The 24,801-nt window shown below is 38.3% G+C and overlaps 1 protein-coding gene across 3 annotated transcripts in view; it reads right to left on the bottom strand.

The window, feature by feature from the left end:
• Positions 1 to 24,801, bottom strand: part of Cntnap5b (contactin associated protein family member 5B) — a 903,684-nt gene that overhangs the window by 670,368 nt on the left and 208,515 nt on the right. For all 3 annotated transcript variants that reach the window (XM_087580549.1, NM_001047873.2, XM_087580550.1), the window contains 1 exon segment: positions 2,951 to 3,144. In XM_087580549.1, coding sequence (XP_087436675.1) covers positions 2,951 to 3,144 — 194 coding nt within the window.

The raw sequence follows: 24,801 nt of genomic DNA, 5'->3' as shown, positions 1-24,801 counted from the left end.
TACATGTCCACATTTTCTTTCCTTTTCTTTGCTTAGCTTTGCTTTGCTCTGCTTTCTTTTCTTATATGTATATACTGGGAAATGGAACTCATATCCTCATGTCTATATGGCAAACACTCCACTCACTATGCCAAAGCAATGTATTTAATTACAGCATGTTTTGATGGAGCTTCAGTATTTGCTATAAAGGAATCTTTACATATTTTTGTAAAATGTTTGTAGAACACTAGTTCGACAGAGTCTGTTAGACCACTTCTGAGTTTAGACAGTACTTGCAAAACACAGGTACAAATCACTGCACTTGCTGATTTATTACTTTGTATTTAGCATTGTATAAATTAAACAGTGAGCTTTAATAATATTTTTTCCAGAGTAGGTCTGACAAGGTTCAGGTTTCAAGTGAGAAAAGCTGAAAATAAGGGGGGAGAGGTGTTAAAAATATGAGAAAGGAGAAACGGACCATACTTTCACAATCAAGTACACTTAGAAATAAAACATAATTTTGACTAATAGTTCTATTGTTTCCTACTCAGTGTCAAGGCTGTTGAAGGGTGACAGTATAGGGCAACAATGATCTTCCTTGTCCACCCTGCAGCTCTAATATTATTGGCAATTCCACAGTTCTCTTTCAAATTAATCTAATATGTGGAGGCTTAGTTCCCCATAGATATAGAAGATTTGGGTGCCTGCCTTGAAGGAAAAGAAAAACATTTTAAACGCAAGTAAACCATGGACTCAAGGATTTAAAGTCCTTTGTCAGCTGTTTCCAAACACAGAGAGGCCTCCTTGAAATACTCCCTGAGGACCACTGAGGGAAGGCCATGTGTATCTGAAAAAAAAATGAAACTTGTATCTATTTTTATTCATGGACAAAACTGCAACTCCATCTGGAAACAAACAGTTCTAATGGAAACCTCCAGAGAAAATAAATAATTCCATATCCATTTTATCCTCTAAAGTCACTATAAAAATTTGAAATTGTTCTCCAAGCAGAAGGACTGCTTGTTTCTTACACCACGCTCAATAGCAAAGCAAGCACAAATCTGTAAAATTTGATGTGGTCTTCAATATTGAAAAAAAATAGGAGAGCCTTCAAGGAGCATTTTGAAAATTAAAGACTATGCCCCTTGAGAAGATGTCAGCTGATATCCTCAGTGATCCAAGAAAATGACAACACTGGTAATCAATATTCCATGTTTGCTAAATAACTGGAATGCTTACTTTATTTCTAAAGTAATTTCTATCTTCAGAAAAATATCAATACAGCTAAAGTGCATTCTTTTCAACAAAATTAGGCTAATTCTGAATGATGTAATAACTGAAGTCACCATGAAGGTTTTGAGGGGAAAAGACAATGTTATCCATCATCGTGCATTCATACATGTTCATACATTATGTTCTTTAAAAAGAAAGTTGTGATTTTTTTATTCTAAGCTAAAAGAAGCATTTGTTTACATCTTATTTTATCCAAAGCCTTAACTTTATTCTTTGATATCTACATGTATGTTCATGTATGTTCATGTATTTCATGCATGTTCACTCAGGTGTAGCCCTGTGTGAGTCATAAGGTTGATTTCAGGGTCTTTTTTTATCTACTATTCATTATCTACTTAACCAGTGTCCATTGTCCTTCTATCTACTCTGGCTAACCAGCATGGTTTTGGTGTCTCTAATGATACTATAGCATATATCTGGCTTTATTGTTGGTTCCATGATATGAAATCCAGTCCTCATCCTTTTATGGTAAGCACTTTTGCTGCTGAGCCATCTTCCCAGGCCCCAAACTCTATACACTAGAGGTGTCTCTAGGTAGCATCACCCTGTGCCTCTTGTCCCTGCTTTCTTTTTCTTATGATTTCTTGACAATTTTTGCTTACACAAAGTTCATAAATATGGAGCAGTGGCAAGGAATAAATTTCTGTTTTAAAACTTAGAGTAGGTATATTACTTTCAATGTGATAGTTACAATGCTTGGAAAAGCCTAAATGTTGTCTTTTTTCTATATTTGAATGTTTTTAGAATCTCGAATAGTAGCTGTTCAGCAGACTCAGACAAAAGTAAATATTTCTAAGGCATAATCTCACACTTCGCAGTCTTGGGCAAGCATTGAATAAAACAATATGTAAACAAATGCTGCTTTTAGTTTAAAATAAAAACATCACAACTCTCTTCTAAAAGAACATAATGTGTAAACACACATATGTATATCATACACACACACACACACACACACACATATATATATATATATATATATATATATATAATTGCCCAACATGATAGTAAATGTTAATTGTGAATTTGACAAAATCTAGAGTCATCTGAGAGATGAGCCTTTGAGCAATTCTGTAGGGAACTCTTGATTGTGCTAATTTAGGTGGACATGCATAGCAACTGTGGGAGTCATCATTTCCTGCTTAGGATTCTGGATTGCATAATAGTTCAAAAAGTGAGCTGAGCACTAGCATAACATTAATTGCTCCTTCTGATTATGGATGCATGTGCCTGGCCACCTCAAGCTCTCACAGCTGTCAATTCCCTGCTGTGGTGGATGCTAATCAGGAACCAGAAGCAAAAATGAGCCTTTTCTCACTTATGTTACTTCTGTTGACAGAATTTTACCACACAACAACAAGGAAAGGAAAGTAAATAGCCATTGTCCTACAGACAATCAGATTGTCACCATGTTTTCCTATTTTATACAGACATAACATATTGTAACCTAAAAACCATTGGATTTTCAAAGATATGTTAACCTCTCTACAGCTGATATTCTGATTTCCCTTGACATAGAGCTATATTTGAACCAGGGCCTAGATATTATCTCATCATTTCTATATGGGCACAGGTTAGTGAATGTGACTACACAGTCTGGCCACAGTATGAAAGCAGAAACACTCAATCATTAGCATCCAATCTTTATTCAGAGGAAGAAGAAAGTACTTCCTACCCAGATGTTGTCTTCTTGTTTGTACTCCTGCCAGTTGTGTCCAGTGTCACTGAACATGAGACGATAGCTTGTCACCCAGTCAGAACTCCCATATCTTCCCTGAGTGGCCACTGCTGTAATCTCCACTCTGTTTCCAAGATCAATCTGGAGCCACTGTTGGGCATTGGAATATGCTGGGGACCAACCACCTGTTCCTGGAATATGATGAAAGAGAGACTTATAATAATGATATAGAAAGTCACTATTTTCTATGTCAAAGATCACTGCAAACTGTGTTCAATTATGCATGGATCCTGCCTCTGAACTTAAATTCCTAGTACTCTCAAAAGCAATTTTCTATCCTGTATCCCAGGTCACCTGATTAAGGGAAAAGGAAGCAATTATGATATCACCCACTCTTTTCTCTTTCCTTCCTTCTGTCCTTCCTTCCCTCCTTCCTTCCTTTCTTCCTTTTTTCCTTTCTTCCTTCCGTCCTTCCTTCCCTCCTTCCTTTCTTTTCCTATTCCTCTTTCTTCCACATCTTTGCTTCTTTCTCTGTCCAAATCTGTACTCTGAACCTCCTAGGAGATTCATATCTCACTGTAGATGCAAAACTTAAAGAACACATTTATTGAACCTTCAATGGACACCATTTATTCATGTTACTTTTATTCCCAACAAGAAGAATGCTGGGTGAAAGGGAAAGACATGTTCATACAAAGCATGTCAGAAAACTTTACAAGAGAAGAACAGAAGTTATAATCCTGGCACAGGGAAAGGAATGTTCTAGCAGTTATTCAGAAATGCAGAGACAGCAATGCTTAATCTGAGGCCAGGGTAGTCATGCTTTGGAAGGTGGGAAGCAGAGAGTTCTGTAATAACTCATACATGGGGAACAGAGAAGGGAATGATATATGCACAATCACAGTACATGAAGAAGCCTGGCACATCTCATGAATAACTTACTGTCTCACAAGAAATTTGCAACAGCTGCTTGGTTTCTAGACTTTTCATGATATTTGAACTTTGTAGATAATCAATATTCATTCTTTCATAATCAGAGGAGTTAAGCTTTTTGTATCCATCTCAAGTAGGAAAAACTAAATTCATATAAACATTTACTGATTCATTGCTGGCATTCCAAGTCCTCTTGAACTTGGAATGAGGGGTATTGAGGAGTATCTTATGTGTTAGACAGGTGTTTGTTGACATTCAGTGATGTTGCTGACTCCTTTGTTCAGAACAGGAGGGGAGAGTATATACAGTACTAGAGCATAGAGTAATAGATTCACCTCATCCTTAAACATGCATGCTTATTCCTGTGATGCTGTATTTTATCCCTCACCAAGTGAAAAAGCATTTCTTCAGACCTCAGCTTGGTAGGTAAGGGGCTTTCTATATTCTAGCCACCACAGCATAGTCACTCAGACCCAGGCTTAGTAGGTCAGGGACACTACTTTCTCATTCCCATTGCACAGTCCCTCACCATAGGAGACTAACTATACTGCTACTAGATCTGGAAGAAAGAAGGTTACTGATTTTAAAACATGTTAGGTGTGGGAACTATATTTCAACATTATCTATTCTCTAGTATTTTTTGTTTAAGAATCTTCCTTTATTTTCCACTGTCTCAATAAGATTTCAAGCATGAATGGAGAGAGGCCCATGATTGTCTTCTACTCTGCAATGTGTTCTGCCTATTGGTGGGTATTCAACAAACAAGACAGGTACTGTGATACACTTATTGTCTCCATTCTTTCTGTAATAAGAGGATTAACATGTGTATATGTGCTGTTTATGTGTAGGGGAAATGGAAAATCATTTTTTTTAATTTTCCAGAGTTTTACCGCTATGATCACAAGACCATGTTCTCAAGAATAAAAGCTGTAATTAGACTTGAAGTTATCTCTTTGTCTTGTCTTTTCTTATGATTGATACAGTAAACAAAGTCTATACTGTGCTAAAACAAGTGCTGGGAAAGATGCTAGGTATCTGCACCATAATTTGGATGGAAGCTCTCATGCTCTTGTAAGACTTAAACAATACATAGTAGGGATAAGAATTAGTATTTATTGTGATCTACCAATTGGACACTGGAATTTATGGTGTTTAGTCTGCTTTTACTCCCTACACTATGTCCTGTGAAAGTAACATTATCCATCTTCTGACAAAATTGAAGAAAGAAATTCAGAAAGTGTAATTCCCTGGATTCAAATGCAGTTAAGAGAAATCCAGCTCCTTGAGACTACTTTCTAATAGGAAAATAGTTTGTCTGATCAATAGAAAAATCTTAGGCTGAGGAGATAATTCCAGTGAAAAGGGCTTGCTCCCAAGGCTGGCCACCTGATTTAAATCTGGAGAACCACATGGTGAATATTAAGAATTAATTTCAGTAAGTTGTTTCACATTAACACACACACACACACACATACACACACACACACACACACACACACTCACAGATGAAGTTAGATTGCTGGTGGTATGAGAAGTGACATGAGGATATGGAATAGGAATGGTTCAGTGGCATGGAATGTTATGGTAGGGTAATTAGTATAGAGAACCATAACAACACTTTGAGAATGCCACATCAAAGGCTGTAACTGATGAAGCTTCCTAGAATATATAAATATGCATATACAAAAGAGTTTGACTGCACTTAGCCTATAATTATAGACAATGTCTCTCCACACACTATATAGATTCAAATAAAACCCCCAGGAATAGGCATTGTTTACCTATATATCAACTGTTAGTCAGTTTTGTCAGTGGAATTTCATATTCACCTAAAAAATTGCAAGCTATTGCCACTATTTTTGGTTGATTTCCAAATCTTGAAGGTAAGGCTGCTGAAGTTTGATCATTTGCTTATATTTTAATGTTAAATATTGCCCCCCTAAGGGCTGATTGCCCTCAGGTATGAGGGAGTCTACATATACCCAAGGATATACCCAAGTAAAATTAGGTGACATTGCCATCCAAGTTATCTCTGATCAGTGAATAAAGATGCCTACAGACATCTCTGGTAGGACACTATATAGGTGGGGTTCTTGAGTTCCTGAGTTTGGATTTGAGTAGATCACAAAGGAGAAGGGAGAGAGTGAAGGAAGCCACCACAGCATACATGGATCATGAAAACCTACCCATGAAAGTTAGGCAATTGGAGTTAAGCACTGCTCATTTAGTTCACAGCAAAGATCATCTTGGGATTATTAATGGGGAAATAGATTCTAATAACATAGAAGGTAGTCATCTGCTCAGTAGTTATATGTGTTTTGTCTGGGAACTGCATGATCAAGGGTGAGGTAGAAACTCTAATTTGAGATTAAATAATTAGGAAAACACAACACACTGTTGGTGAAGACACAATATACTTGAATCAGAAGATTCAAGTTTGTATTGATCGTGAAGTTTCACCCCTACATTTTAGCATCCATAATGCTGGAAAGTGCTACTCAGACTACCAGATTGAAAGGAAAAGTAGTCATCAGTCTGAACTAGTTGTGAATCATGTGAGCTACAATTGTGACTGTCTTGGCAATATATGCCCACTGGTTTATTAATGGCATGTATGTCAAGGGAATATCAGAACTCTTTCTGATTAGACTTAAGTCCTGTTCCACAATACTTAAACAAGCCTGTCTCTATTACAGTGTCAAAACCCAATGCCAGGTTTTAAATGCTGATCTGCAGGATATAACTTCTGTGTTTTACTGTTAACTTCCCAAGAATGCATAGCTGACTTGGTCATAAGTCATAGGGAAGAACCGAATAATATTATTTTGCTTACTTTATGCCCATAAATCAGTGTATTTTTGAACCCTTATCAGAGAAGATTGTTTTTACAGCACATGGAGATTAATATGGAGTCTTACAACTGTTCAACATGTAGTAAATAGAGAATATGGAGTGCTCAACTCTAAATGGGACAGTTGTATAAGATTCCTGCAACCGATGACTCTGGCATCATCTTAAAAGATGGTACAGAAAGGCTTAAGTGCTAGAGATAATGATTGTGGTGAAATGGTGTTTGCCAGACAGGATTATTCACATGTGAACTCATAGCTTCTATGGCTTTTTGTGTAACTGAAATTCAAGACAGATAAATGTCAGCACAACAGGGATTGGGGAACATGGAATCCCACCTCTAGCCAAGGAGTAACTAATGGCTTCCATGGAAGGGAACACAGAATTAAAGGGATGACCACTGAGAATCTATTACATGCATAGTAGATAGCCTTATAACCATGTTCATACAGAGAACACAAGCTACTAAATAAACCCAATGGATTTATATATATATATATATATATATATATATATATATATATATATATATATATATTTACACACACACACATACACAAAGACATCAACAGTACAAAATCTAAGAAAAAATGAGGGTTGAAGGGATAAGTAGTAGGGGCATAGGAAAAAAATGGAGTACAGGGGCAAAGTGTTGTTTTGATCAAATTATATTGTGTGTATGTCTTAGTCAAATACAATAATAGATTAAAATAAATTCAATAAAGGTTACTACTCATGAAAGAAAGCATTTGAGTCCGCTAAGATTTTAACCCCAGGAAAGCATGTTTGTTTTTCTTTCTATCTTCCTCAACACACTCAAAACTCTTAACCACTACTCATGCCTCTCTGCTAACTCCTTACAATGGCAAAAAGGTGCTGTATGTACTTTTCCAGAAAATACATACTAATTCTGGAACCATTCATCATGCCCAGTCTACTCTGCTCCTCATTTCAGAGGTTTCTCTGTTTTTAAAAGGTAAAAAATTTCAAAGTAGTTTTAAGCAGTGTCACCTGAACAACACTGAACCTTGACAGGAAATGACTTGATTCTTGTTCTTGTTGTTTTTGAATACAGCATTTTCCTTTAGTATATCTGTATAGTAAATAACCAGCTACAATAAGCAAACAAACAAACAAACTTGTTAAGACTAAAATAATGTAGGAATTAGATCATATTGAATGCGGTTAACTAGTTTTAAATGAACATTTTCAATCCCTTATAATTTTCCCATTATTGCCAACAGTAACTAACTGAATTTCTTATCCATGCTCTAGAATATATCCTTTCACAGATATTTAGGTATAAGATAAAATTTTATTTAAATAAAAGAAAGCAATTCTAGGATAATGACTCAAAATGTAAAGTGCTTGTTGTGCAAGACCTGAATTTAGCTCCCAGTTTTCATGTATATCTTGGGCATAAGAGGTAATTTGTAAACTCAGAGCACAGGAAGTGAAAGCAAGGGAATCCCCAAACAAATTAGCCAGCTAGGCTAGTAGGGTAAGTGAACACTAGGGTCAGTGAAAGATTCTATATTCAAGTAAAACAGAGAACAACTCAACACAAGTGACTGAGCCTCGATCCTCAAATATGCACCTGAACTTTAAAAAATTAGGTATTATTTCAGCTCATGACTATTTAAATCCTTAAAATAAACCTTAGAATGAACAGGTTTCTATGACCTGTGGCTCTTCATATAGTACACAGAAGCCCTTTGAACAACAAACACTTTTCCATCAGTGAAGGAGGAGTTAGAAGGGAGGGTAAGTTGCAGCCTCAGTTTTTACACACTTGAAGGCCCTTTCAGCCGTGATTCAAAATGGTTTTATAGACAATCTATTCAATGAGTAAAACAGACATAAGTAAACAGAGAGGCCTTGGGTCTGGTAAGATGGTTCACTTAGTACCGACAGCACTAGCCTCTTAAGCATGAACATCTGAATTCAAACCCCAGCACCCACAATAACATGCAGAACATAGTGGTGCACAGCTGCAATCTGTCAAGGAAGAGACAGGTAGTTCACTGAGCTCAGTAACAAGCAAACTTTGTAAGTTTCATGAGTTTTTGTTACACGATATATAATTATTGTACTTAAATCCAACTGTTAGCAAAATATGGCTGTTCAAATAGATATTGCATTGGTCAGAAGCAGTTAGGTATATGTCCTGAAGTAATGCAGTTTGGGTGTGCCTATAAAAAGCCTCCAGAGATAAGAATACTAAAGAATGTCACGTTCTTGCTTATGTTAAGAGAAGTTGCTTAGAGAGGTCTTATAGTCTTTGTTTTATGACTGGAGACATAGTGTGCTTAGTAGCATTGAGATACCAGTGTAAAAATGAAATGGTTCAACCCATACTAAGTAGACTTGGTGCCCACATCCCTCATGATGGTGACATGGTTCAACCTGCCATAGGTGTAGGAGACTACTTTGATAGAAATTGGACCCTAGATCACTCTCTCGTCTCTCTCCCACATTCATTGTATCTTAGAAGAGTCTTTATAGAAGAATCTCCCTGGGTAAGATGTATGGATTTCCTCTTTGGGTTTATCGGAACATTAGAGAAGAAACTGCCAGGAAACAGGTAAAGCAATATTCTATTAAATAAAGCTAAACAACCCACTTTGGTTTGAAGGAGCTTAAGAGAAAGACAGACTAGGTTGGTCCAATGACAAAAATAGAAAGAGATTTCTAAAGAGATGGAAGTTTAGTTGTAGATTTAGGCTGGAAATAACTATTTTTGTATGTAGTTCAGAAAATAAAGTCACCTCCCTGAACTAGCAAGTTTTTACCTCAGTTTATGCCTCATATGGCTTTATTGGTATAAGTATTAGATAGTTTGAATAGTTACAAATTTCAAGCTATTGAGAAAGTCTTTCTCAATATAATAATAAGAAAGAAAAAAATAGCAATTATTTGTATTATTTTATAATTTAAGAATCACAACTGGTACTGGTACAACCATTCTGGAAATCATTCTGAAGGTTCCTCAGAAAATAGGACATTGAACTACCTGAGGACACAGCTATACCTCTCTTGGGCATATACCCAAAAGATGCCCTAACATATAACAAAGACACATGCTCCACTATATTCACTGCAGCCTTATTTATAATAGCCAGAAACTGGAAAGAACCCAGATGCCCTTCAACAGAGGAATGGATACAAAAAATGTGGTACATCTACACAATGGAATATTGCTCAGCTATCAAGAACAATGACTTTAGGAAATTCATAGGCTAATGGATGGAACTGGAAAATATCATCCTGAGTGAGCTAACCCAATCACAGAAAAATACACATGGTATGCACTCATTGATAAGTGGCTATTAGCCCAAATGCTTGAATTACCTTAGATGCACAGAAAACATGAAACTCAAGAAGGATGACCAAAATGTGAATGCTCACTCCTTCTTTAAAAGGGGAACAAGAATTCCCTTGGCAAGGAATATGGAGGCAAAATTTAGAACAGAGGCAGAAGGAACACCCATTCAGAGTCTGCCCCACATGTGGCCCATACATATACAGCCACCCAATTAGACAAGATGGATGAAGCAAAGAAGTGCAGGCAAACAGGAACCGGATGTAGATCTCTCCTGAGAGACACACCCAGATACAGCAAATACATAGGCGAATGCCAGCAGCAAACGACTTAACTGAGAACGGGACCCCCGTTGAAGGAATCAGATAAAGGACTGGAAGAGCTTGAAGGGGCTCGACACCCCATATGAAAAACAATGCCAAGCAACCAGAGTTTCCAGGGACTAAGCCACTACCCAAAGAGTATACATGGACTGACCCTGGGCTCCACCCTCATAGGTAGCAATGAATAGCCTAGTAAGAGCACCAGTGGAAGGGGAAGCCCTTGATTCTGCCAAGACTGAACACTTAGTGAATGCGATCATTGGGGAGAGGATGTAATGGGGGGAGGATGGAAGGGGAAGCCCAGATAAAAGTGGAGGGAGAGAGGTTAGGAGGATATTGGCATGGAAACTGGGAAGTGGAATAACAATTGAAATATAAATAAGAAATACTCAAGTTAATAAAGATAAAAAAGAATCACTACTGCTATTAATAATCATGGTTATAATAATTGCAACAATTACTACTAGTAGTAGTAGTAGTAGTAGTAGTAGAAGAAGAAGAAGAAGAAGAAGAAGAAGAAGAAGAAGAAGAAGAAGAAGAAGAAGAAGAAGAAGAAGAGGAGTAGGTGGACTGTAAAGAATGGCACATGAAGCTGTTCTTTGACAGGCACACACATACTCATACAAAAACATGCATACATTTCACTCAGAGGCACTTCTATGACTATAACATATATAACTCATATAACAAATATAACACATATAACATCATGTGTCTAAAAGTAATGACATTATGCTCATATATGCCTATACCTGCAATATATAGCAGTTCCCCATCTCCTCTTTTCAGAGCTCTCACATTCACATGAAACAGAATTTGGGCTGAGCAAAGACACCTGAGGCTGGGGCACCATTTGATGAAAGACAAACATGATTCTTGTGCTACTGTGCATTCATAATATGACAGGATACTAAAGGTGACTGTCACTCATTTATCACAGTTCCAGTTCAAGGACTAACACAGCTCCAGAAGAAAACTAAGTGGGAAATTTACCAAATACCCAGCATGATTTTAAAAAGACGAAAATTCCGTAGGATATGGCTATAAAAATGGTGCACTTATTGCTATTTTGGGTGGCTGAAGGTGAGTTACTAGCATCTACATCTTGCAGCTTATAATTCTCTGTAGCCAGCTCCATTGTGTCCCATGCCTATTTTTTGCTTCTGCAGACAAGTTACACATATGCAAACAAACACTAAAGTACTTGAATACCATTTATGAGATCCTAGATATTTGTCCCTTGGACACAGGCATACATACACAGCCATACATACAAACATTCACACACACGCTCACACACACACAGACACACACACACACACACACACACACACAAACACACAAATACAATCACAGTGGGCACAACACAGAGACAGTGTCATAAAAGCAATATTGCTATAACAAACAATTTAGTTATAATTGTGAGATATTTTGTTGCAGGCACATGACTAATATTAATAGAAGATGCTGTCTGTTCTCTAGAAAAGGAAGTAAGGATACTTCTCACAGTGGAGGGTGTTTAAGAGACACAGAACTCTCTCTTATTTTCTTTCTGATAATGACAATTAATATACTACCAATGTCTAGAAAAACATGATTTAGTAATCCTATTCTGTTTCTTTTTGTCTTTTTAAGTATGTGTTTAAATAAAATACTATCAACTGGTGAACACAGGCAGGCCTGACTCAGGTAGTGACACCCTGCATTTATAGAAGACCTCTTAGGAATTGTTTCAGATCTGAGGATTATGTTTATGGCTATAATCCCAGCTCTCAAGAGGCCAAGGCAGGAAAATGGTCATGAATTTAACCAGCCTTAGCTAAGAGAAAAACCATGTCAAAGAAAAGAAGAACTGAGAAGAAAGGAAAGGGACAGAAAGAAGAGAAAGTAAGGGAATAGAAAAGCGGAGGAGAAAGTAAAGTAACAGTAAGAAATATTTAAAATACTGATATCATGATAAAAAGATTAATAAAATTTTGTCAACTTAATTTTATTCCAAGCTCCTTAGTCACTCAAATCTATGGTAAATAAAAGGCAGCAGTAAGAATTGAAGGAGCAGAAGGTACAGAAATATTCTAGAATAATTTGTTACATGCTGGAATGATCATAATCAGTATAAAAACTGAAGATCAAGCAGTTAAGGAGAATGTCAGAATGAGATTCTACCCTCTAGCTTCTGCTTAGGTTACAATATCTGTAGGAGCCTCTCCTTTACACAGATATCTCCAAGCTTCCTACAGAGATATTGTCTCTGGGTACCCAGCTAACTGATTTCCAGGTGCCATTGTCTCTCCCTGGCAAAAGTAAGTTTATATCAAAAGAGAGAATAGGTGACCTCACTGCCTGATTCTAATTTGGAACTGGAGATTCTCGTTGCAAACAGACTTGTGTTGTGAAACATCTTCCAGTCTCAGAAAATCAGGGAGGGCTCCTATTTCTTAGCTATATAAACTCTTGTTTCCTCTCCAGAGTCTTTCCATGCAGATGTTTGTCTATATGTCCATTTATCCATGGCACTAATAGCCAAAGATCTTTCTAATTTTCCCTGTTGAAGCTACACTTAGTAAGGTACACTTGTTTCCACCAGTGAGGACTTTCTGCATGTTGTAAGTATTTTACCAATTGACTTACAATCCTAGATCTGAAGCTGTTTAAAACACATTAAGTCAAAATCACAAAACTTCAGTCAGTTTATATGGAGTTTGCAGACATGGTGACACTACCGTTATGGGGTCCTCAGTGTTCTCACCTAACATATGAGGCTATCCACCTCATAAAATCTGATTCCCTGATTCTTTGCAGTCCTGTTTTCATATACAAATGACTAAAAATGAAAAGCAACTTCCAAATACCTCCATGGAGTGTCAGTGACTAGAATTGTCCAATAACAATGGTGTGTATGTGTGTGTGTGTGTGTGTGTGTGTGTGTGTGTGTGTGTGTGTCTGTGTGTTGTGTCATGTATGGTGCATAGCCTGTATGTGTGTGTTCTGTAGACTGCTTGTGTGTTCAATGGAAAAATAGACAGTCAAGAGCTCTAAGCTTTTTAATTCATCCCTAGACTTGGAAAGCTGACATTTTATTCATGTAAAAGAACCAAATTCATTATGTAAACAAAATTGTCATGGTAGAGGTATACGATATGACCATCTAATATATTCAAGTGAAAGAGAAGACTTAAAATTTCAAGCAATAATGTTAAAGATTATTGCTTATAATGTGTTTCATAAGAAAGAGAGCCATAAACGTTCTTCTTGTTGGGGATAGTAAGACCTCTATGACTATTTCTGAACTGATCCCACAGGGGAACTTAACTTCTTCCCTTAATTGTTGAAATATGGATCATGTTTGCATAGTTTGACCCTTGGCCAGCAGCTCCAGAATTTCCTGTTGACAGAATTTCTGAAAGCACAGCTTAAAGAACCTATCAACTCAAAGGTTTATCACTACAAACATATCACATCGGAAACACAGAGATCCTACCTAAACCATAATTAAATAAAATGACTTGACTGCATCAGTAAATGGCCAATAATCTCAGCTTAGTACAGCTTCCAGGTCTTTTCAGAAGTGATTAATGCTTTTCATTTTTCTCCTGTGAGATAAGATCAAAGTCAAAGACGTGTAGAAGGGAAACAAAATCCATTTGCTAAATTCCCTTCACTGAGGAAATAGTAATGCTCGGAGGCTAAGGGAGACTTTAACCACCTAGTCCTTGGCTCCTTGGCTGGGCTGCCAAACCTTAATTTACAGAACAACTACATTTGGGTTGCAGTTTTTACTTTATTTTTATGTTTTAAGAAGTTGTTTTGTCACTAATAGACCTCATTACACTTGTATTTGTTGGGCATGGATCACAGATATCCTGGGTTCTGACTTTCATTTGGACAATCATTGCATGTGATATACATTCACCAGCTATATACTTTCTTCCTGTATAGTAATTCTTGATTATATTCAACTCTGGTTTTATACATTGGAAGTAACATATTTTGTACATGTTCAATGCATAATGGATTTTATGAGGTTTACAGGAGATTCAAACATTTTAAGTGACTTGCAGGAAGATTTCTTCCTCCATTTGAAATTGTTCAGCAGTTTTGACTGCAAGGAGATGGCTTGTTGAATAGAAAAACACTAAAATAGATAATCCTTCTTGGATGTATTAGGAAGTCTTAGAAGACAAAGAATTAAACAAAATTTACATGTCTCATGAAATTCTGGACAGCCTCAATATTCATCATGTCCCTCCTAGATATTATATCAACTATAATTGTTAAGTGAGATAAGACTCTGAAATCAGGTGAGCTGCCTGAGAGATGAAATTTTAATTTTCAGGGCTTTATTGCTAATGAGTCATCCGTGTTGCTATTAAGTGGCCTCTCAGTCACAGTAGTTGTAAGTAACCCAATACTTCCAATGGTTCATTGAAGTAGACTCGAGTGCACTCCTTGTTTGGGAGGTCATAAGTGCCATGCCTATAGTGAACTGATATTTATTGACATCATCTCAGAAAATGACAGTTACCTCCACAGAATGTGCAGTCCAGCAGACGAGAATTTCAGTGAAAGAAGATTTCAACAACTTAGATTTCACCTTCAGGAAAATAAGAGAAAAATCCCTAACAGCAGTGTACAAAGCTAGATGTCACAAAACACAAGGTATTTGTTAATTCTTGTGACTAGAGCAAAAATGAGTATATAGTCTATGTTAAGAAAATCTAAACAGACCTCAGAGATTAAAGGAAGAATGCTGCGCCCTTTCAGTAACATCCAGGGCTCCTCTGTAACACTCCTCCTTCCGATGAAGGGTGATGAAACGCATCCTGATTCCTGATCGAGTTAGGTTCAAAATCCTTGAACAAGATCTGTGGTTTTAAATTGACCAAACATCACACTCTGACAGGTATTTATTGATTCAGCAATTTTAAACAATACCCTTAGAATTGAAAAGGGATATGTGAATCTTAATCCCTAATCTTTAAGATTTTAAATCTAATTTAAAGTAGATGGCTATGTGTTTGCATTTGTATATGTGCATGCAACAAACATGGTGCTTAGATATTTAGAAGAAGCAGTGGTTTTGTATTGGATGGAGACAGGAAGGAGAAAAATGAATGTAGGTAACTAAAACAGACTGCTAAAATGTATACTGTTATGGGAAATACTTCTTTAGAGGGGCTGTGAAGAACCTCAGTTTGTACAGTGCTTGCTCAGGACTCGATTCCTAGCATTGTAAAATTCTCTTATGTCACTAATCACATCAATAAGAATAAGTCTGTAATCACATCACTGAGAAGCCAGAAGACAAAGGATCAGAAGTTCAAGATCATCTTTACTGCAAAGTGAACCTGAGCTGAAGATCCAGTTGACGAAACAAGAGAATTCTCAGGCTCTAATGACACAATTTTATGATTTATTGTGGCAGTCTACTGCTGTACACATGAAATCTAACAAGGCTATAGAAAAAACTTACATACATGCACACACCAAAAGAAAGTATGATAAGAGAAGTTTATATCAGTTTGCAATCCTACCAGCAACGTAGGAGTGTACCCCTTTTTGAACATCCTGGCCAGCATGTGTTGTCACCTGAGTTTTTGACTTTAGCTATTCTGATTGGTACAAAGTGGAATCTCAGAGTCATTTTGACTTTAATTTACCTGATCACTAAGGACTTTGGACATTTCTTTAACTGCTTCTCAGCCATTTGAGATTCCTCTCTTGTAAATTTTCTTTAGTCCTATAGCTTACTTTTTATTGGGTTGTTTGTTTTCCTGGTGGTTAGTTTTTTTAGTTCTTTATATATTTTGAATCTTAGCCTTCTATAGGTTGTGGGGTTGGTGAAGATCTTTTTTCCCAATCTAGGTTGTTGATTTGTCCTATTGATTATGTCCTTTGCCATAGAGAAACTTTTGAGGTTCATGAGGTCTCATTTATCAGTTCTTGATCTTAGAGTCTAACTGGTAGTACAACTTTAGACATCAATATGGAGGTTCCTCAGAAAACTGGAAATACATCTCCCTGAAGATTCAGTTATACCACTCTTGGGCACATACCAAAAGATGACCCACCATGGCACAGGGGCACATATTCTTTGTGCCCTTATTTGTGATAGCCAGAAGCTGGAAACAAACCAGAAGTCTTCCAACAGAAGAATGGATAGAGACCAAACCTCCGGATCCTTGCCCTCAGCAGCCCTATGCTCCCAAACCCTGTGGGAGAGAGCACTCACCATCTGGACAGATGGGCACTCCTGAGACTGCAGAGCGGAAGAGACCACCAACACTGACCACCCCTGCCCCCAACCCTGGCCTAAGAGGAAAGTGTATATGGCCTCTGGGTTCCCTTGGATAAGGGCACAGCAGCAGCGGGTCCCCTGCTTCTGAGACACTACCAGAACCTGAAGGGACCGACCAGATAAACAGTTCTCTGCACCCAAATCCCGAGGGAGGGAGAGCTAAACCTTCAGAGATGCAGACAAACCTGGGAAACCAGAAGAGACTGCACTCTGCACACATTACTGATTCCAGAGGAAAACACCAAACACCATCTGGAACCCTGGTGCACGGAAGCTCCCGAAAATGGCAGCACAGATCTTCCTGGTTGCTACCCCCGCTGAGAGCTCGTAGCAGCACCCCATGAGGAAACTTGAGCCTCAGGACCACAGGTAAGACCAACTTTTCTGCTCCAAGCGACCTGCCAGGTGAACTAAAGACACAGGACCACAGGAACAGCTGAAGACTTGTACATAGGAAAAACTACACGCCCGAAAGCAGAAAACTCTGTTCCCATAACTGGCTGAAAGAAAACAGGAAAACAGGTCTACAGCACCCCTGACACACAGGCTTATAGGACAGTCTAGCCACTGTCAGAAATAGAAGAACAAAGTAACACTAGAGATAATCTGATGGCGAGAGGCAAACACAGGAATCCAAGCAACAGAAACCAAGACTACATGGCATCATCGGAGCCCAATTCTCCCACCAAAGCAAACACAGAATATCCAAACACACCAGAAAAGCAAGATCTAGTTTCAAAATCATATTTGATCATGATGCTGGAGGACTTCAAGAAAGACGTGAAGACTCCCTTAGAGAAACACAGGAAAACATTAATAAACAAGTAGAAGCCTACAGAGAGGTGTCACAAAAATCCCTGAAAGAATTCCAGGAAAACATAAACAAACAAGAAGAAGCCCACAGAGAGGTGTCACAAAAATCCCTGAAAGAATTCCAGGAAAACACAATCAAACAGTTGAAGGAATTATAAATGGGAATAGAAGCAATCAAGAAAGAACACATGGAAACAACCCTGGATATAGAAAAACAAAAGAAGAGACAAGGAGCCCTAGATACGAGCTTCACCAACAGAATACAAGAGATGGAAGAGAGAATCTCAGGAGCAGAAGATTCCATAGAAATCATCGACTCAACTGTCAAAGATAATGTACAGCGGAAAAAGCTACTGGTCCAAAACATACAGGAAATCCAGGACTCAATGAGAAGATCAAACCTAAGGATAATAGATATAGAAGAGAGTGAAGACTCCCAGCAAAAAGGAACAGTAAATATCTTCAACAAAATCATAGAAGAAAACTTCCCTAACCTAAAGGAAGAGATACCCATAAGCATACCAGAAGCCTACAGAACTCCAAATAGATTGGACCAGAAAAGAAACACCTCCCGTCACATAATAGTCAAAACACCAAACGCACAAAATAAAGAAAGAATATTAAAAGCAGTAAGGGAAAAAGGTCAAGTAACATATAAAGGCAGACCTATCAGAATCACACCAAGACTTTTCGCCAGAGACTATGAAAGCCAGAAGATCCTGGACTGATGTCATACAAACCCTAGGAGAACACGAATGACAGTCCAGGTTACTGGATCCTGCAAAACTCACAACTAACATAGATGGAGAAACCAAGGTATTCCATGACAAAACCAAATTTACACAATATCTTTCTACAAATCCAGCACTACAAAGGATAATAAATGGTAAAGCCCAACATAAGGAGGCAAGCTATACCCTAGAAGAAGCAAGAAACTAATCATCTTGGAAACAAAACAAAGAGAAGAAAAGCACACAAACATAACCTCATATCCAAAAATGAATATAACAGGAAGCAATAATCACTATTCCTTAATATCTCTCAACATCAATGGCCTCAACTCCCCAATAAAAAGATATAAATTAACAAACTGGATACACAACAAGGACCCAGCATTCGGCTGCCTATAGGAAATACACCTCAGAGACAAATACAGACACTACCCCAGAATGAAAGGCTGGAAAACAACTTTCCAAGCAAATGGTCAGAAGAAGCAAGCTGGAGTAGCCATTCTAATATCAAATAAAATCAATTTTCAACTAAAAGTCATCAAAAAAGATAAGGAAGGACACTTCATATTCATCAAAGGAAAAATCCACCAAGATGAACTCTCAATCCTAAATACCTATGCCCCAAATACACCTACATACGTAAAAGAAACCTTACTAAAGCTCAAAGCACACATTGCATCTCACACAATAATAGTAGGAGATTTCTACACCCCACTATCATCAATGGACACATCATAGAAACAGAAATTAAACCGAGACGTAGACAGACTGAGAGAAGTATTGAGCCAAATGGACTTAACAGATATTTATAGAACATTCTATCCTAAAGCAAAGGGATATACCTTCTTCTCAGCTCCTGTTGATACTTTCTCCAAAATTGACCATATAATTGGTTAAAAAACGGGCCTCAACAGGTACAGAAAGATAGAAATAATTCCATGCCTGCTATCAGACCACCACGGCCTAAAGCTGGTCTTCAATAACAATAAGGGAAGAACGCCCACATATACGTTGAAATTGAACAATGCTCTACTAAATGATAACCTGGTCAAGGAAGAAATAAAGAAAGAAATTAAAGAGTTTTTAGAATTTAATGAAAATGAAGGTACAACACACCCAAACTTATGGGACACAAGGAAAGCTGTGCTAAGAGGAAAACTCATAGTTCTGAGTGCCTGCAGAAAGAAACAGGAAAGAGCATATGTCACCAGCTTGAGAGCACACCTAAAAGCTATAGAACAAAAAGAAGCAAATACACCCAGGGGAGTAGAAGGCAGGAAATAATCAAACTCAGAGCTGAAATCAATAGAGTAGAAACAAAAAGGACCATAGAAACAATCAACAGAACCAAAGGTTGGTTCTTTGAGAAAATCAACAAGATAGATAAACCCTTAGCCAGACTAACGAGAGGACAGAGAGAGTGTGTCCAAATTAACAAAATCAGAAATGAAAAGGGAGACATAACTACAGATTCAGAGGAAATTCAAAAAATCAACACATCTTACTATAACAGCCTGTATTCAACAAAACTTGACAATCTGCAGGAAATGGACAATTTCCTAGACAGATACCAGGTACTGAAGTTAAATCAGGAACAGATAAACCAATTGAAGAACCCCATAAATCCTAAGGAAATAGAAGCAGTCATTTAAGGTCTCCCAACCAAAAAGAGCCCAGGTCCAGACAGGTTTAGTGCAGAATTCTATCAGACCTTCATAGAAGACCTCATACCAATATTATCCAAACTATTCCACAAAATTGAAACAGATGGAGCACTACCGAATTCCTTCTATGAAGCCACAATTACACTTACACCTAAAACACACAAAGACCTAACAAAGAAAGAGAACTTCAGACCAATTTCCCTTATGAATATCGACGCAAAAATACTCAATAAAATTCTGGCAAACCGAATCCAAGAGCACATCAAAACAATCATCCACCATGATCAAGTAGGCTTCATCCCAGGCATGCAGGGATGGTTTAATATACAGAAAACAATCAACGTGATTCATTATGTAAACAAACTGAAAGAACAAAACCACCTGGTCATTTCATTAGATGCTGAGAAAGCATTTGACAAAATTTAACACCCTTCATGATAAAAGTCCAGGAAAGAAGAGGAGTTCAAGGTCCATACCTAAACATAGTAAAAGCCATATACAGCAAACCAGTTGCTAACATTAAACTAAATGGAGAAAAACTTGAAGCAATCCCACTAAAATCAGGTACTAGACAAGGCTCCCAACTCTCTCCCTACTTATTCAATACAGTTCTTGAAGTTCTAGCCAGAGCAATCAGACAACAAAAGAAAATCAAGGGGATACAGATTGGAAAAGAAGTCAAAATATCGCTATTTGCAGATGATATGATAGTATATTTAAATGATCCCAAAAGTTCCACCAGAGAACTACTAAAGCTGATAAACAACTTCAGCAAAGTGACTGGGTATAAAATTAACTCAAATAAATCAGTAGCCTTCCTCTACCCAAAAGAGAACCAAACTGAGAAAGAAATTAGGGAAACGACACCCTTCATAATAGACCCAAATAATATAAAGTACCTCGGTGTGACTTTAACCAAGCAAGTAAAAGATCTGTACAATAAGAACTTCAAGACACTGAGGAAAGAAATTGAAGAAGACCTCAGAAGATGGAAAGATCTCCCATGCTCCTGGATTGGGAGGAGTAATATAGTAAAAATGGCCATTTTACCAAAAGCGATCTACAGATTCAATGCAATTCCCCATCAAAATACCAATCCATTTCTTCAAAGAGTTAGACAGAACAATTTGCAAATTCATCTGGAATAACAAAAAACCCTGGATAGCTAAAACTATCCTCAACAATAAAAGTACTTCAGGGGGAATCACTATCCCTGAACTCAAGCAGTATTACAGAGCAATGGTCATAAAATCTGCATGATATTGGTACAGAGACAGACAGATAGACCAATGGAATAGAATTGAAGACCCAGAAATGAACCCACACACCTATGGTCACTTGATTTTTGACAAAGGAGCCAAAACCATCCAATGGAAAAAAGATAGCATTTTCAGCAAATGGTGCTGGTTCAACTGGAGGGCAACATGTAGAAGAATGCAGATCGATCCATGCTTATCACCCTGTACAAAGCTTAAATCCAAGTGGATCAAGGACCTCCACATCAAACCAGATATACTCAAGCTAATAGAAGAAAAACCAGGGCAGCATCTCGAACACATGGGCACTGGAAATAATTTCCTGAACAAAACACCAATGGCTTATGCTCTAAGATCAAGAATCGACAAATGGGATCTCATAAAACTGCAAAGCTTCTGTAAGGCAAAAGACACTGTGATTAGGACAAAACGGCAACCAACAGATTGGGAAAAGATCTTTACCAATCCTACAACAGATAGAGGCCTTATATCTAAAATATACAAAGTACTCAAGAAATTAAACCACAGGGAGACAAATAACCCTATTAAAAAATGGGGTTCAGAGCTAAACAAAGAATTCTCAGCTGAGGAATGCCGAATGGCTGAGAAACACCTAAAGAAATGTTCAACATCTTTAGTCATAAGGGAAATGCAAATCAAAACAACCCTGAGATTTTACCTCACACCAGTGAGAATCGCTAAGATCAAAAACTCAGGTGACAGCAAATGCTGGCGAGTATGTGGAGAAAGAGGAACACTTCTCCATTGTTGGTTGGATTGCAGACTGGTACAACCATTCTGGAAATTAGTCTGGAGGTTCCTCAGAAAATTGGACATTGAACTGCCCGTGGATCCAGCTATACCTCTCTTGAGCATATACCCAAAAGATTCCCCAACATATAAAAAAGACACGTGCTCCACTATGTTCATAGCAGCCTTATTTATAATAGCCAGAAGCTGGAAAGAACCCAAATGCCCTTCGACAGAGGAATAGATACAGAAAATGTGGTGTATCTACCCAATGGAATACTACTCCGCTATCAAAAACAATGACTCTTTGAAATTCATAGGCAAATGGTTAGAACTGGAAAATATCATCCTGAGTGAGTTAACCTAATCACAGAAAAACACACATGGTATGCCCTCATTGATAAGTGGCTATTAACCCAAATGCTTAAATTACCCTTGTTGCTTAGAACAAATGAAACTCAAGATGGATGATCAAAATGTGAATGCTTCACTCCTTCTTTAAAAGGGGAAGAAGAATACACTTGGCAGGGAATAGAGAGGCAAAGATTAAAACAGACACAGAAGGAACACCCATTCAGAGCCTGCTCCACATGTGGCCCATACATATACAGCTATCCAATTAGACAAGATGGATGAAGCAAAGAAGTGCAGGCCGACAGGAGCCGGATGTAGATCTCTCCTGAGAGACACAGCCAGAATACAGTAAATACAGAGGCAAATGCCACCATCAAACTACTGAATTGAGAATAGGACTCCCATTGAACGAATCAGAGAAAGATCTGGAAGATCTTGAAGGGGCTCGAGACCCCATATGTACAACAATGCCAAACAACCAGAGCTTCCAGGGACTAAGCCACTACCTAAAGACTATACATGGACTGACCCTGTACTGTGACCTCATAGGTAGCAATGAATATCCTAGTAAGAGCACCAGTGGAAGGGAAAGCCCTGGGTCCTGCTAAGACTGAATCCCCAGTGAACTAGACTATGGGGGGAGGGCGGCAATGGGGGGAGGGTTGGGAGGGGAACACTCATAAAGAAGTGGAGTGGGAGGGATTAGGGGGATGTTTGCCCTGAAACCGGGAAAGGAAATAACGCTCGAAATGTAAATAAGAAATACTCAAGTTAATAAAAAAAAAAGAAGAATGGATAGAGAAAATATGGTTCATTAACACAATGGAATGCTACTCAGCTATTAAGAGGGAGGACATCCTGAATTTTTGAGGCAAATGGATGGAAGTAGAGATGTTATCCTCAGTAAGGTAACACAGACCCAAAAGGACATGCAGGGCACATAGTCACTAATAAGTGAATATTACCCAAAAAAGTAGAGAATACGCAGGCTACGATCCACAGAACCCAAGAAGGTTAAAAAGTAGAACGGCCCCAGTGAGAATTCCTCATTCCCACTTGGGAGGGAGAAGAAAGCAATCAGGTGGGGGCAACTGGATGGAAAATTAGACAGGGGGGGAAGAGAGGAACATGATACAGTAGTAGGGGGAGAAGACTGAAGCCCCGAGGGCTAGAAGAAGAATGAAAACAGGAAACCTCGGGAAATACGAAATGGAGGAACCCTCTTGAATGTACCAGAGACTTGGCAGGTAAGAGATTATCAGAACTCAAAGGGACAGTCCTTCGATGAAATACCCTACAGTGAGGAGAGTGGAAACTTGTAGAGACCACCTCCAATAGAAAGACAGAAGATCAAGTGGAGGTATGTGGTTGCCATCCCACAGTCAAAAACTCTGATCCAGAGTTGTTCCTGTCTGAAAGAACTGCAGGGACAAAAATGGAGAAGAGCCTGCAGGAAAGGAGGTCCAGTGATAGGCACAAATTGGATCCTGCTTCAGGGAAACCCCGAAGGCCTGACACTATTACTGAGGTTATGGTTTGCTTACAAACAGGAGCCTATCATGACTGCAATCTGAAAAGCCCACCCAACAAGTAGCTGAATGAGTCAGATGCAGAAATTTACACCCAGCCAATGGACAGAAGTCAGTGACCCCTATGGTTGAATTAGGGAAAAGATGCAAGAAGCTGAGCGACCCTATAGGAAGACCAGCAGTCTGAACTAATGTGAACCCTCAAGATCTCTCAGACACGGAGCCACCAACCAGGCAGCATACACAGCTGATAAGAGGCCCCCCAATACCAGAGTACTGTCTGGTGTGGACTCAATGCTAGAAGATGCACCTAACCCTCAAGTAACTTGTGGCCCCAAAGAGTGGGGAGGTCTTGTGGGGTGAAGGTGGGGTTTCGGGACATCATCTTGAAAATGGGTTAAGGAGGTATGGGATGAGTAAGAGTCAGAGGGTGGACCAGGAGGGGTATTAAGACTGTGCTGTAAAAAAAAAGATTAAAGAACAAAAAAAAATGTATCAACTAACATAATTTTGTTAAGCATTTTACAATTTTTGTTAAGCTTCTTCCACCTTTTCCCTAATTCAACCATAGGGGTCACTGGCTTCTGTTCATTGGCTGGGTGTAAATCTCTGCATCTGACTCTTTCAGCTGCTTGTTGGGTGGGCCTTTCAGACTGCAGTCATGATAAACTCCTGTTTGTAAGCAAACCATAGCATCAGTAATAGTGTCAAGCCTTAGGGCCTTCCCTTGAGCAGGATCCCTCTGTATAATATATAAGGACTGATAAGGACTGGTCCTTATACATTATACATATATCAAATAATCACACCATGAAGTTTAATATACAATTAATTTTGCTATTTATGCTTCAGTAATACCATTGAGGAAATAACTGAGCTAATAAGAATCATGCACAATTCTTTCTGTGTACATTATTGGAGTTATGCGGATCTTCTGGACAGACACATATAGAAGGTGCCTCTGTATAGAGTGAGGATGTGGGAGGAAAATTTCTAATTAATTTATGGAATGGACATGGTATTCT

The sequence above is a fragment of the Rattus norvegicus genome, chromosome 13, assembly GCF_021556685.1.
Source record: "Rattus norvegicus strain SHRSP/BbbUtx chromosome 13, alternate assembly SHRSP_T2T, whole genome shotgun sequence".
Classification (NCBI taxonomy): Eukaryota; Metazoa; Chordata; class Mammalia; order Rodentia; family Muridae; genus Rattus; species Rattus norvegicus.
Note: the sequence above shows the minus strand (reverse complement) of the source record. Positions and strands in the feature narration are given on the sequence as shown.